General features: G+C 54.4%; 4 protein-coding genes across 4 annotated transcripts; 2 read left to right on the top strand and 2 right to left on the bottom strand.

Annotated features, from left to right (window-relative positions):
• Window positions 1-576: 576 nt before the first annotated feature.
• Window positions 577-1855, bottom strand: KVR01_004182 (uncharacterized protein; the record flags this gene model as incomplete). The annotated part of the gene is made up of 2 exons (XM_044791450.1): window positions 577-1547; window positions 1708-1855. 2 exons carry the CDS (start codon window positions 1853-1855, stop codon window positions 577-579), a joined length of 1119 nt encoding a protein of 372 aa, XP_044646346.1.
• A 914-nt stretch (window positions 1856-2769) lies between these two features.
• Window positions 2770-5371, top strand: KVR01_004437 (uncharacterized protein). Its single transcript, XM_044786471.1, has 2 exons — window positions 2770-4630; window positions 4689-5371. The coding sequence occupies exons 1-2, from the start codon at window positions 3094-3096 to the stop codon at window positions 4883-4885; spliced, it is 1734 nt and encodes a 577-aa protein (XP_044646601.1). The 5' UTR covers window positions 2770-3093; the 3' UTR covers window positions 4886-5371.
• A 2612-nt stretch (window positions 5372-7983) lies between these two features.
• On the top strand, window positions 7984-9988 carry KVR01_004009 (uncharacterized protein; the record flags this gene model as incomplete). The annotated part of the gene is made up of 5 exons (XM_044793978.1): window positions 7984-8131; window positions 8334-8517; window positions 8581-8731; window positions 8820-9771; window positions 9879-9988. The coding sequence occupies 5 exons, from the start codon at window positions 7984-7986 to the stop codon at window positions 9986-9988; spliced, it is 1545 nt and encodes a 514-aa protein (XP_044646173.1).
• A 1998-nt stretch (window positions 9989-11986) lies between these two features.
• On the bottom strand, window positions 11987-13110 carry KVR01_004444 (uncharacterized protein; the record flags this gene model as incomplete). The annotated part of the gene is made up of 3 exons (XM_044785166.1): window positions 11987-12146; window positions 12276-12657; window positions 12717-13110. 3 exons carry the CDS (start codon window positions 13108-13110, stop codon window positions 11987-11989), a joined length of 936 nt encoding a protein of 311 aa, XP_044646608.1.
• Window positions 13111-13397: the final 287 nt, after the last annotated feature.

The following is a 13397-nucleotide window of genomic DNA, read 5'->3' as shown; positions in this document are numbered from 1 at the left end:
TGGTCAACTCAAAGGGACCTCTAAACAGACAGTCTCCGGAATGGCCTCCACCAGAAGGCTGAGAAGGGAGTCAAGGTACAGAGGCTCTGGTATGACACCAAAAAAGCCTTATGGGGGCATGACGATATTTTGGCAACAGTGTATGTGATCCATATACCCTTCACCTTTGTAGTCTGATTCGGGAGGGGCGTTTTTCTAAACCGTGACTCCTTGGATATGCTATTGGCTGACTTCTGCGGTGGTGACATGACAAGAGGGCATGCAAGTTACTACGAGGAAGAATCGGAGGGTTGAGGGTTGTTTGACATCTTAGAGCTACTATGATATAGTCATCTGCTTTTTGAAGATGGTCCAGAGAACTGCCAGTGCTCAAGTGAATGTTCTTCCTCCAGATGTTTGGCCTCGACCAGTTGACGTGAGAGAGACACAGGAGATCAGTCATACCAGACGGGCATAAATATGGGGTAGACCTGAGTTGTATGCAATGGGATATCATGACATATATATTCAGGTACATTTCTTGAGATCATTCAGGAAAGATAACGGTTTTCAATTACGTGCTTGAGATCTCTACCCTTACTGGCCATTACTCGCTGCCCTCTTGGCCAATCCCTCACGGACCCGGGGCAGGATGTACCGTCCATAGTCGATGCTGTCGTTGAGGTTGTCATAGCCACGGATAGAGATCAGATCGGCGCCAAGATCGACGTAATCCAGGATAGACTCGGCAACGGTGTCGTATGACCCTACAAGAGCCGTAGACGCACCCCGCGCATTCGTCGCGGTGACGGTAGGATACCACAGGCACCTGTCCTGCACCTCGCCACGCTTTGCAATTTCCAGAAGGCGCTGAGAGCCCACGTTCTGTGGCTCGCCTGTAGCGGGTGGCGCCTTACCCTGCCCCGCCCAAGCGGCGCCGCCGTTGCCCTTGAGCGCGTCGAGCGTCCTGTAGGCCTTTGCCCAGGCGAGGTCCTCCGACTCGGCAATGATGGGCCGGAAGGTGACCCAGATGCGCGGCCGGTCATCCTTGGCACGGCCGGCCTTGTCAGCCTCGGCGTAGATCTTGTCGATCTGCTCCTTGGTCTCCTTCAGGGGCTCACCCCACAGGCCGAAGATGTCGGCGAGGGAGCCGCCGACCTGGTAAGCCTGGGGCGACGAGCCGCCGACCGAGACCTTGATGGCGCGTGGTCCGCCCACGGGCTGCACCGCGTTTGAGAAATCCTTGAACTTGTAAAACTGGCCGTCCCAGTCGAAGGGCTCGGACGACTCCCATGCGCGGCGGAGGATCTTGATGTACTCCTCGAGCCTGGCATATCTTGAGTCTTTGTCCAGGAAATCACCTTCCCTCGCCTGCTCGGCATCACTGCCTCCAGCGATAAAGTGCACAACTACCCGACCCCTGCCGAGATGGTTGAGTGTGGCAAGCATCTTGGCGGCAACAGTGGGGAACATGGTGTTTGGCCTCAGGGCAATAATGATGTTGAGCTTCTTAGTCTTAGCCAAGATGGTGGCCCCTATTGTGAAGGGGTCGTATCCACCGGACCCATCTGTGCAACGATTTCCAGTTAGACAAATCTGTATTCACAATATCAAATACCCATGAGAGACATCTACAGAGGGCAAGCTCCAGAGGACATCAATGATCTCAAGTGCTCACGGGATGCCGAAGACACGTATAATTTTGCCGTACAAAGGAAGACTACCTACAAGGGATGAGGGTGTAGTTGAAATCATAGTCGTCGAGCCCACGCGAATAACGCTCAATGAAGTCTGGGTCGGCCTTGGCCCCTGGGATCGGCTGGATTTCCGTCGAGGCGTTGGGGAAGGTTACTGAGATGAATTCGGCGAAAGACATTTTTGATAGTTTCCGGCAGAGGACCCTGTTCAATCAAACTCGCGCTAACATGGGTGTTTTGTATGATGCGGACTGGCATTGCCAAGTTCAATTTGGTAGTTGGGTTATATAGTAGGCGCGGTGTTGGCGATGGTGGGGAAGCAGATGGCGACAGCTGCTTGAGGATCACGTCTTACACCAAAATCCGATGATCGGCCGGATATCGTCCCACGCAAGGAGTCACATCATTTGAACTCTAGCTCGCGCCAGCGAATAAAGGCTCGGGAGTCGGCCAAGCAAAGCATCAAGCCGCATCCTCCAGATCAGATCAAGCTGCCGGCCCATGCCCATCTACACACCCTGCGTCCACTCCAAGCCCCGAGATACGCGCGCGGATTAGCAGCAGCCGACTTGATTAATCAGACAACATCCGATCCTCCGGCCTATTCGAAAGATACAACCCCGATATCTCGGTCGGATCCTGCTTTGTAATAGGCATTGGGTACATCTGCAGCCTCCGTTTCCAGATGTGGGTGACATGGAATACGCCCAAGTGTGCCGATGGGGCTGTGGCGGCTTGCTGGCAAGTTGCTGCACACGTCCTCGACGATGATGTCGCTTCAGCAAGCTACCTGGGTGACACTTATACTTTGCCAGCAGATGACTAGTGGTACAAAAAGAAGATAAAAGAAACATTGAATGCTCCAAAGCCAGTGCCAACCAGCCATGTACGTTTATGTCTTTATTGGTCATGCCCGCCTAGGAGGTACCTAGGTACCTAGGTACCTCATAATGGCTGAATGGCTGGAGGGTTGGGGTACTGGTGTACGCTGATTCGGGCTACTCTGTTGTACTACGTAGTACACTTATAGAAACATGTTGCCCTCGCAGGCTCGGGCCCCTCTGTTCTACGGTTATTACTACGAATGATGCCTGCAATTTACGGTAGATGAGCAGAAATGGCAGCCTGCCGACGAGCCAGATCGTTGATCCCATCATTGGTCGAATCGTGATCCTTCGGAGCGTTGGTGCACGGTCCGTCAATGATCCGCTGGTCCCGGTACTTTTGGCCAACGCCAGCTCACTCAATCGTAAGCTCTCAGGGGGAGGCTCCCTCAGCTGCGCGAGGCGCGTTGGCCAAAGTTTATCAATTGATAGTTAAGCCCAACGGCACCAACTCTTCCTCAACAGACGATGCAGTGAGGTGACACGACATCAACAGGTACTCGAGTCATTGCTGATACTAGTAGCCGCCCAAGATGGCTGGCGTCTCGGCCCTCGTCCAGGGCTTGTTGTCGCGCATCAAGCAGGAGCACTTGCTTGTCCTCGCCGTCACTTTTGCTGTTGTCTGCGTCTCCACCCGGATCATCAGTGGCAACAATGCCCGCCCCGGCGTCGACCCTCGGGGGCCTCACAAAGGGGGCGCCAAGATAGCACCCGCAGTCCCCTACTGGGTCCCGTATCTGGGGCACATACCTCAGATGGTCTTTGGCGCCGAGAGCTTCCTCGCCGGCCTCCGTAGCCTCCACCCTGGCGGCGCCTTCTCGCTCAACTTTCTCGGCGGCGTGCACACCGTCGTGTTCAAGCCCGGCCTGACGGCGTCCCTGATCAACCAGCCGGTGCATATTGCCGACGGCCATGCATCGTCAAAACACCTCATGAAGAGCAACTTCGGCTGGCCGAGAAGCAAGGCTAGTCTTGAGACATACGACAAGGTCATCGATGAACTACTCGCCCTCTACAGGTTCCTGAGCTCCGACAAGGCGCTCAATCAGATGGTGGACAGGACTGTGCAGCGCCTACGACACAACATTGCCGACCTGGTCACATTCAACGAGAGCGAGGTCGACCAGGTCGAGTGGGAGAAGTACGCGGGCGCCGAGACGGTCCGGGACAACAAGGGCGAGCAGGTCGTCGAAGCCGACCTGTACGATCTCGTGCGCAACTTCATCGCCATGACTGCCAACGTCTCGCTGTTCGGCACCGACTTTGTCGAGAACTACCCCCGCTTCTGGCAGCACCTCTGGAGATTCGACGATGGGTTCATGGCCCTCGCCGCCGACCTCCCTGCCTGGCTGCCCATCCAAAAAGCTATCGCTGCCCGCCGCGCGCGGTCCGAAGCCATGGCGTGCCTCCGGGAGTTCCACGCCGCGCTCGAGGCGGATCGCGAGGGACAGAAGCCCAAGCCCGAGTGGGCCGACATCGACAACGTCAGCCCGCTGATCCAGGGCCGTGTGGACCAAGTCTACCGCAAGTACAGCCTGACACTCGAGCAGCGAGCTTCAAGCGACTTCGGTTTGGCTTGGGCCATGAACGCGAACGCCAACCCGCTCGTGTTCTGGATGCTTTGGCGCATCAACTCCGACGCGGTCCTACTTGCCCGTATCAGGGATGAGGTCGCCCCTTACATCGTCATTGAGAAGCCAGCGCATGGGTTCGGCTCTGCCTTCAAACAGGCCATGAGGATCGAGAGTATTGATGTAGATGGGTTGGTCAACAAGTGCCCTCTTCTCAAGGCAGCATACATCGAAACCCTCAGGGTCGACGTCAGCGCATGGAGCTTCAAGGTGATCCGGGAGGATGTCATAGTTAGCGACAAGGACGCGTCTTCGGACAAGTTCTTGCTACCAAAGGGGACTTATGCGCACGGAGCCCACGAGCTGAACCACATGAACCCCGATGTCTTTGAAGACCCCAAGGAGTGGTCTATTGACAGACATATCAAGTGGGATACACCGAACGAGAAGGGGGAGAAGCAGCCAGTGGGCGCGGATATGGGGGTTGTGAGGCCATATGGTAAGTTGCTGGAGTGGAACTCTGGCCCCGAGGTTGACTTTACTGACACCCTTCACAGGCGGGGGAGTAAGCATGTGCAAAGGTCGTCAGTTCGCCTTCAAGGAGATTCTGATTTTCACTGCCGCTATCCTCACGACATACGACATAGAACCGGTTGGTGGCGGGCCTTGGAAGCTGCCCAAGCAAAGCAATGGTGCCGGTACAAAGCATCCGGCGTCATCGACTCGGGTCTGGATCAAGGCCCGAGCGACGTAACAGCACTTTGGTGCCTAGGCATCCACTCAGCTTGGGATAGACGCATCAAATAAATATCAATGGCTCGACTTCTTGGAGATCGCCAATCTCCCAGTCCGGGCAAAATTGACCAAATGTGAGTGGGGCGGTGGTGGTGATGCATGTCCATTGGCATCCGGTCCAATCGCATCGCCAGAGGCAAACTGCTCTCGTTGCTACTATCTCTGAGGATATCCTCCTGTCGTATTCTTTACTGGATTGAGATCATACAGCGACCATCTTGAGAGACTTACTCTCGCCGTATAACTCCATCGCGGCGTTCTAGTCAACGCCGTCGTCAAGACGGTGCCCCTTAGCCTTGTCTGTAAGGCTGAGGCCACAAGCACCTATCGTATTATAACTATTGTTATCGACATCGTATTCTTTCCAAGCGCTGGGTCTTGAGTGCTTACCACCGTATGAAGGCGCCATGTATGTCCTCGGACGTATACGGAATAGAAGCGAAACCACACACAAGCTCATGTGCCCACCGTTTGCGTATCCAAGGAAGGCTCGTTACCTAGGTAGGCAGGCACATGGGTGCTGTCATGTTCTAGTAAAATACTCCACAGAATTGCGGAGCTGATACGCCACGGTCAAAAGTCGTCACGCACCCCCATACCAGAAAATGTACTCCATGGTCCATATGTCGTGTATAGAAGAAGAAGAAGAAAAACAAGAACCCCCCCCCCGGCATGGCTCTCAGGCTACAGAGAATACATGTGCACCTTGTCAGACTTGGGGCGGACGGGTAGATGCTGCCTCAAACTTGGTTCCATGCGGGAGGATTCCTCATCATCACGACGTTAAGGTGTACGGAGGACAGTGTATCAGGCGACCGGTAATAGATGCTCATGGAACATTGACGAAGTACTTGCACATGTGACGACGGCATGCCCTACCACATATGCTCGCGGCCAGCCCCCCGGACTGATGAGTGAGGCAGATGCGTTGATGAGAATTCTCCATTTGTTGATAGCAAGCACTGCACAAAAGCTGCATGCTTCATGAAGATCAAAAGATCTGTTCTTCCCCACTCTCGAGGCTCAGGGATGAGGATCGTGCCTAGGTAGACCAAGGTTTGCCCTCAAGCTATTTTCGCACACTAGAGAAAACGCCTTGCCCGATTGACGCGCCGAGCCCCAACGAATCGTCGAGTCTATCCGGAAGACGAGAAACATATCTCACTTTCAAGGTTGTTGGGGGCTGACTCGCCTCAGTCTTGGTGGCTGTATCCGCGAGTCGTCTTAAATTGCCCCGGCACAAGCGCTTGGCCCAGGGCCCGCCCGGGCCTTGTGCCTTGCATGGTCCAAGACTTTGGGCGGGAGCTGTTCAGCTGCGGTTCTGGCCCGATATGACCGTCACGGCGTCAACTGGCGGTGCAGATGTCTCAGCCGTGGACTCTCAGCCCAGGCGGCCGATTCGGGGATGCGATCCAAGCAGCTGGGAATCTTGGAATATTCGCAGGGACTGTCAACAGGGCTGTGTCTGTCGATGGAGGCAAAATGCGACGCTGAACTCAGCCTGGTTGCAGTGCATGTGACGCGACATAACATGGTCGGCAAGGGCTCCGATAAGTACAGTACACCACTGGCGAGAGGCGTGTCGGCCTGGACCCGCCGGCAGCTGGGAGCCCTGGAGTGCCAAGCAGCGCCAAGCGATAGCGGGATTCTGGAACCCTTCTGATGGGATGCCATAAGGTAAGGACTAAGTAATCAGCCTGGATGTGACCCAAGATGGATAGCATCGGGCTCTTGGCAGAAACTTTGAAGCGGAGGTGGGCTTTCTAAAGCTCTTCCTTTCTGCACGTCTGCACCACGTGCAAGCTGAAGGAAGGGCTAAGAAAACACCAAGACACAGGCCCGATAGGCCCCTGGGCATGGCAACTTGGAACCTTGGACGAGATGCTTGCGTCCTCGGGTGGCTGCGCCAACTTTCAGGAACGAGGCTTGAACTGCTGGGCTCCCGCCTCAAGCTTCTCTTGTCCGATGTGCTTGTCTGTGTGTCTACCGATCTTGATTCTGGCTCCAGGGCTGTCCTGTCCACATGTATATACATCATTGATATGTGCCATCTGGGCTGGCAATACTTGCTGTGCATGCAGTCACAGGCCCTTCAAATGTTATTAGCATAATACCTAGTAGTACATACTTGAGCATGTACGTACGGTTGATGTCGGTGCCCCACCCGAGTGCTTCCAGAACAGCGGACCGTATCAGCAAATCCAATCTACAAAGACTTTACTTCCCCGGATTTGGACCCCATATCGCCAGCTACAGCCTACCACGCAACTCGTCTGCTCGTCCCCGCCCCTGCTGGTGGTGGGCTCGCAGGTGGAGCCGGCCACGATAAGCTGACCTCGGGCGAACACACCTGCACGCTTTGGGGCAAGGGGGGCGGTGCTGGGCGTGACGAACTGGGGCACAGCGCCGCTTTATCTCTTGGCGGTGCAACGCTCCCCAGCTCCTCACTGGCAGGACTTGCCTTTGCAGGAAAGCCCTTTTGAGACAGGCATGACAGGGCCGCGGTCTGGCGGTGCAGCCCCGTTGGCTGACGATGAATTTGCAACTATTATATGTACACTATCCGTATTGCCCTGTCGAGGTTGCCACAGCTCCCAGACCATCCCTGTGTGCCAAGCTGAAGGAAGCAGCCAGTCCCTTGGTCATTCGCTGAGGAATGTGCCTAGCACGCCATTTCTGGCCCGCCTACCAGGCATGTCACTGTACCGAGTATGTAGCTTTCTCGGCGCGAAAATGGGGTTTTTTCTTGCCAGGTGAGATGAGGTGGGGGGAGGGGGTGAATGCGGCTTGCTGCTGTCTGTTATAAGCCGCGTCAAGCCCCAACGTCGCTCTTTGCGGGCGAGTTTGTCGTCTCTGGCCTGATCCTGATCCTGATCCCTCCTCTGAAGTCCCGTCTTGCGCCCTGCCCCCTTCGCTGCTGCCCGGCACTTACCAGACAGCGTCGATCTTGAGTGGCACAGCCAGGACTCGACCAAGTTCGTAGCAAGGGTCTCAACGATCCCAAGCCCAAGACAGACTGCTGGGACCGACTCCCAACGTTGAAGGTTGTCTGCCAGGATGGGGTTCCTCGACTTCGTCAAGAGCGACGAGAAGCGCGCCTCCTCGGTTGAGGATGAGCGCGTTGTCCCCCATGGTGATGGTGAGGTCGGTGAGGTGCACGAGGCTGGCGACGACCTGCATCGTGGCATGAAACCAAGACAGCTGAGTATGTGGCCGACTAATAATCAGAAAAAAATGAGATGGAAAGAGTCGCGCTAACCTGGGCCCGCAGATATGGCAAGTTGAGCCCATCCCGTAGCAACAACACCAGCCCGCTGTCCTCTGTCCGGTGTCCATAGCATCGTATTCGAAGTGCATTCTAACAGAACTCGCTCACTAGATGGCCATTGCCGGTGCTATCGGTACAGGTCTGATCATTGGATCCGGCAATGCGCTCAAGAACGGAGGCCCCGGCTCCATGTTGATTGGATACATCATCATGGGCTTCATCGTCTACATCGTCATGGTGGCACTCGGCGAGATGGGTGCCTGGCTGCCACACAAGAAGAGCTTCTCGGGTTACGCCTCTCGGTTTGTTGATCCGGCACTGGGGTATGTCTATTCCCGTCTTACCTTCCTGATCTCTAGAGCTCCATGCTGACGGTGAACCCGTAGTTTCGCAACGGGGTGGAATTATTTCTTCAAATACGTCATCGTCTTGCCGAACAACCTGACAGTGACCGGTATTCTCATCGCCTATTGGCGGCCCGACCTGAACGTGTCGATTTGGATCGTCGTCTTTGGCGTCGCCATCATCGCACTCAATGTATGAACCTCATGAAGTCGTCCCTGACACCCCGGGACAGCCCCCTACCCTGCTCAAGTGCCGACCCCCGAGCTGACCACACCCGCAGCTCCTCCATGTTAGCTTCTTCGGCGAGGCAGAGTTCTGGATGTCGCTCCTCAAAGCCATCGTCATCTGCGCGCTGATCTTGATCTGCTTCGTCATCGCTCTGGGAGGCGGCCCCGACCACGACCGCAGAGGCTTCCGGTACTGGAAAGACCCAGGTGCATTCAAGCAGTACAACAACATTGAAGGAGACCTGGGCCGCTTCCTCGGTGTCTGGGCATCCATCGTCCAGGCGACCTTCGCCTACCTCGGTACCGAGCTGGTCGGTGTTGCGTTCGGCGAGACGCCCAATCCCCGCAAGAACGTCCCCCGCGCCGTGAGGCAGACACTGCTGCGTATCGTCTTCTTCTATGTCGCCGGTGTCATCAGCCTGGGAATGGCCGTCCCTTACAACAACGCGAGGCTCATTAGCGACACGTCCAAGGGCACCAGCGGCGCGGCCTCCCCCTTCGTTATCGCGGCCAAGATCGCCGGTATTCAGAAGCTCGACAGTGTCATCAACGGCTTCCTACTCGTCTTCACCGTTTCCGCCGCCAACTCGGACATCTACCTCGCCGCCAGGACGATCTGGGCTCTGGCTAAGGACGGCCAGGCCCCCGCCATCTTCCACAAGACCAACAAGAACGGTGTCCCCATCGCCGCCGTCGCCGTCTCGTCGCTGTTCATTTTGCTGGGCTTCATGAACGTCACCAAGGATGCCGCAACGGTCTTCGGGTACTTTGTATCCCTGGTCACCGTGTTTGGCGCGCTCAACTGGATCTCGATTCTGGTCAGCTACCATTTCATGCTGAAGGGCATGAAGGCTCAGGGGATTCCCAGGAGTGTCATGCCGTACCGCAACCCGCTGCTGCCTTGGGGAGCCTACATCGCGTTTGTGGTCACCGTGCTGGTCATTGTTTTCAACGGCTTCTCTGCGTTCATGCCATTCAAGGTTGACAAATTCATAACCAGCTACAGTAAGTACCGACCTCACCTCCCAGACATTCCCTTATCAGTCGTGTTTTGCGTGCTCTGCAGAATGCGCACTGCTTCACGTCCTGGGCCCATTGCTAACAATGCACAGTCGGAATCCCCATATATGTGATCAACGTTTTCTGGTGGAAGATCTTCAAGAAGACCAAGAAGGTCCGCTACGAGGAGATGGACCTGCAGACCGGACGACGAGATGCTTAGGGGCAATCAATGTTTATGAGCAAACAAGCGGTAGAATTAGACTTACTCTTGTATTTAGGTACTGAGTGAAACCCCATAGCTACGAGGCCGTGCCACAGTGCAATTTATCGGCCTGCCGCAGAGTCAATTTTCTCATTTTGGTGCCCAGTGATAGACCTGGAGGGAGAATTTCCATGACTGTCTACAGTCCTCGAGGCCGATCTTGAACACGCAATGATTCAATTTTGTTCGTAAATGCGAGTTCCGCTTCGCTTTCTATTGCTACAAATCATTTTGTTCCTGCACATCTGCTGCAGGCGGCGCCCAAGTGCCGAGGAGTGTCAGCGGCCGGGGAAACAGCGTCCGCGGGTGTCGACCGGGGAGGTCAACTGGTCGGACCCGGAGCGGCCACGCGCGGCCGAGACGGGTCTCGGGGCTATCAGTGACCAACATTCAAGGCCCAGACAGGACAGACCAGTCACAGCGTAACTAGTCCCAGCCGCTTCTTGCTTGCACCGAAACACTTGCTCGCAGCCATGACATACTGCGGTCTCTCAGACAGGCTGGTCGCTCACCACTCGCAGGTGCAAATCAGACGCACGTGTTGGTGTTTAGAATTGACAATGTGTGTCAGATGCTAGATGCATCTTTGAAACGACGACAAGCTTGATTCGACATGGTCGCGGCCTGCACTAGGACATCTGGACCACAGCCCTATCCAGACGTCCACCTATATCTAGGTTGCCCTCACGGCCGTGGCAGTTAATACAGGAGCTACCTACATACCTACCTGGTCGGCAAGTACCTACACTTCGAGTCAAAACTCATTTCATTCATCTCAACACACTCGCTCACATTACCCACATTCATTGACAACCCATACAACAATGGCACGGAAAAGTCAGTCTAGTTTTCATGCCTGGTTCAGTCAGAAGTCTAAGCAGGATGACAGACCACATGCATGTAAGGATTCTACAACTTCCAGTTGCTGCCTTCTTCCCCACATCAGTGTCCCCAGGAAGTACCCCAGGCCTTTGGCCAGCCGACTATTTGTTGCAGCCTCTGGCTGTGCGTCCAAAAAGTCAGCATGATCTTGGGCATCAGTCTCTACTTTTAAATCTTCTGATCAATTGCAAGGCAACATGCTGACTGTGTTTCCACCAAAATTTAGTGAGCAACGGAGGACCACGAGCCCAAAACCTGCAAGTGCCACTCACCCCAGCAAGGAAACCCACCCAGGGCAGTTCCAACAACATCGGACGCGAGCTTCGTCAGGGCGCCCAAAACACCAGAACGCAGGAGACAATTGTCAACAGACCCCCGGCACAGCAATCCCGGCACCCCGGGGCTATGACAGCGGAGGGCGTTGCCAAGCGCGAAGCTGATGGTCGGACTGATGTTCAAGTTGGGACTACTAACTCCTCCACGATTATTGCATTGTTGACGGCAAGAAATGAAACTCACCAGGCGAAGCAACAGTTTGCCCAATTCGTCAGTGAAGACTGTGAATAATTACTAGTCAATACGACTGGAAACTCAGACGGAACAAATCATAATTGTGCATCTGGATCTATCCTCCAGACCTCGGAGCGATGCAAAAGCCATAGCCTACCTGGGCCAGATCGATGCTTTACGGTGACTTGGTAGCGCATGAATATGAGAATTAATACCGGCAAGAGTCTACTTCTACAAGATGTCAATGGAAGACCTGCTCATATCGATAATGCCCAGGGTGATTCCCGGTGACTATAGGATACATGTAACCTTAGACGGCACAACTTAGAACCTGTAAAATAATCAATTGAGTATCAAACCAAGCAGTTTAAGTTCTGAGTTTTCCTAGGTTTTCTCAGCATGAGTCTCTGATCTTCTAAATCTTGTTCCACCGGTTCCTCAGAGTACCAGGCGACCGGACTCTAGTATATATGCTTGACAATTAAGTTCGGCTTACGAAACTGCAATCATGGAATACAACCCTTCAAGACCATACTGCGTACCCTTCATTCTTCTTGCGAACTACTACTTCTTAAGTGACACCAGGCGCTCCTCACAGACCTCTCTAAAACTCTTGGGATTTCTCAATGTGAGTTCCTGTACATCATCCGATATGATCTCAAACTCCCCTAAAGCTGTTGCTTTTGTGAAAGATACCATGTCAGAGCTGTTCCAGGGGTTTCCACTTCGAGGAGAGGGGTTAGCTAAACTTTGACATCTATGTATGAATTTCGCGATCATTTTGGCAAGCAATAAGCGCCCCCCGCTTTGACTTGATGGCCAGAATTTGAGGTAGCGGCTAGAATCCACTTACTTGACAACAAGCCCATCTATTGGTTCCCTCGGAATTCCCATCTCGTCGAATATGGCGAGCTGCTCGTCGTCGGTTAGAGGCTCATAACATAAAGTCTTGCCAACAACTTCTCCCATGATTCTTGCGGCATCCGCCCAGGATAAGAGCTCGGGGCCTGTTATGTGATACGCCTTGTTGCGATGGGAGGAAGGATCGGCCAGGATATTAACGGCGGGCCCGACGCAATCGTCCCGGCTAATAAAAGCCATCTTGCCCTGCCCGGCATTCACACGAAGGACGCCTGCCTTCAAAGCTGGAGGGCCAGCTACATCAGTGAGGGCCTCGGAATACTGCGCATCGCGCAGCGCGGTCCAGTAGAGGCCGCTAACGCGTAGCATTTTCTCTGTGAACTCAAGTCAGATTCCCTGTGGCAAAGATGGAAATTGCTGAGGCGGCTATTACCGGTGGCATGATGCTCTCTTGCAACAAGAGCCGTAGGCTTTTCCAAGTGCGCAGACAGAATCGACGTGTACACAATGTGCTTGATACCTGCCTTGGAAGCGGCGTCTACGGCTGCCTGGTGCTGCGGTAGCCTCTTTCCGGCCCTGCTGGTACTGATGAAGAGCATGGTCTCAGCCCCTGCGAAGGCCTCTGCAAGCTTGTCTACAGGATCATCGAAAGAGCCCTGCCGAATGGTGGAGCCTTGTGAGGCATAGTCTGCAAGCTTTGCTGGATCGCGGGTCAGAAGAAGTAGTGAGGAAGCTGGGACACCTTTGGCGAGGAGCCCGGCCACCGCAAGGCGTCCATACTGCCCTGAAGCTCCGGTGATGAGGATCTTATTCTTGACGCTGTCCATGATGACTGCTGCCAGTTAACACAGCTATACGAGTCTGTCTGGTTGTTGATTGATTCAATGTTGTTGCAGTGCGCGACGCGTACTGAAATATCACCCAGGGGCAGTCTTATGGGAAAGGGGGTTTGAGATGTTTCCAGTTCAAAGTGTCATTTTAATAATTCCCCCTCAACTGCTTCGTTCTGGGTATCAGTGTGACGCGTTGTGGAGCCGACCCACATCATGGAATCGTGGTGCAGTATTCTCGGGCTTTGTGCTTGCCGAGCTGCCTTCCGAATGGAAGTTTGAGA

This window comes from Diaporthe batatas, assembly GCF_019321695.1.
Source record: "Diaporthe batatas strain CRI 302-4 chromosome Unknown Contig00004, whole genome shotgun sequence".
Lineage (NCBI taxonomy): Eukaryota > Fungi > Ascomycota > Sordariomycetes > Diaporthales > Diaporthaceae > Diaporthe > Diaporthe batatas.
Note: the sequence above shows the minus strand (reverse complement) of the source record. Positions and strands in the feature narration are given on the sequence as shown.

Excerpts from the sequence above, each read along its gene's own strand:
- KVR01_004437 (XM_044786471.1), top strand. The coding sequence starts at position 3,094 with ATGGCTGGCGTCTCGGCCCTCGTCCAGGGCTTGTTGTCGCGCATCAAG. Across the intron at positions 4,631-4,688 it reads GGGGGTTGTGAGGCCATATG|GCGGGGGAGTAAGCATGTGC; the intron begins GTAAGTTGCTGG and ends CACCCTTCACAG.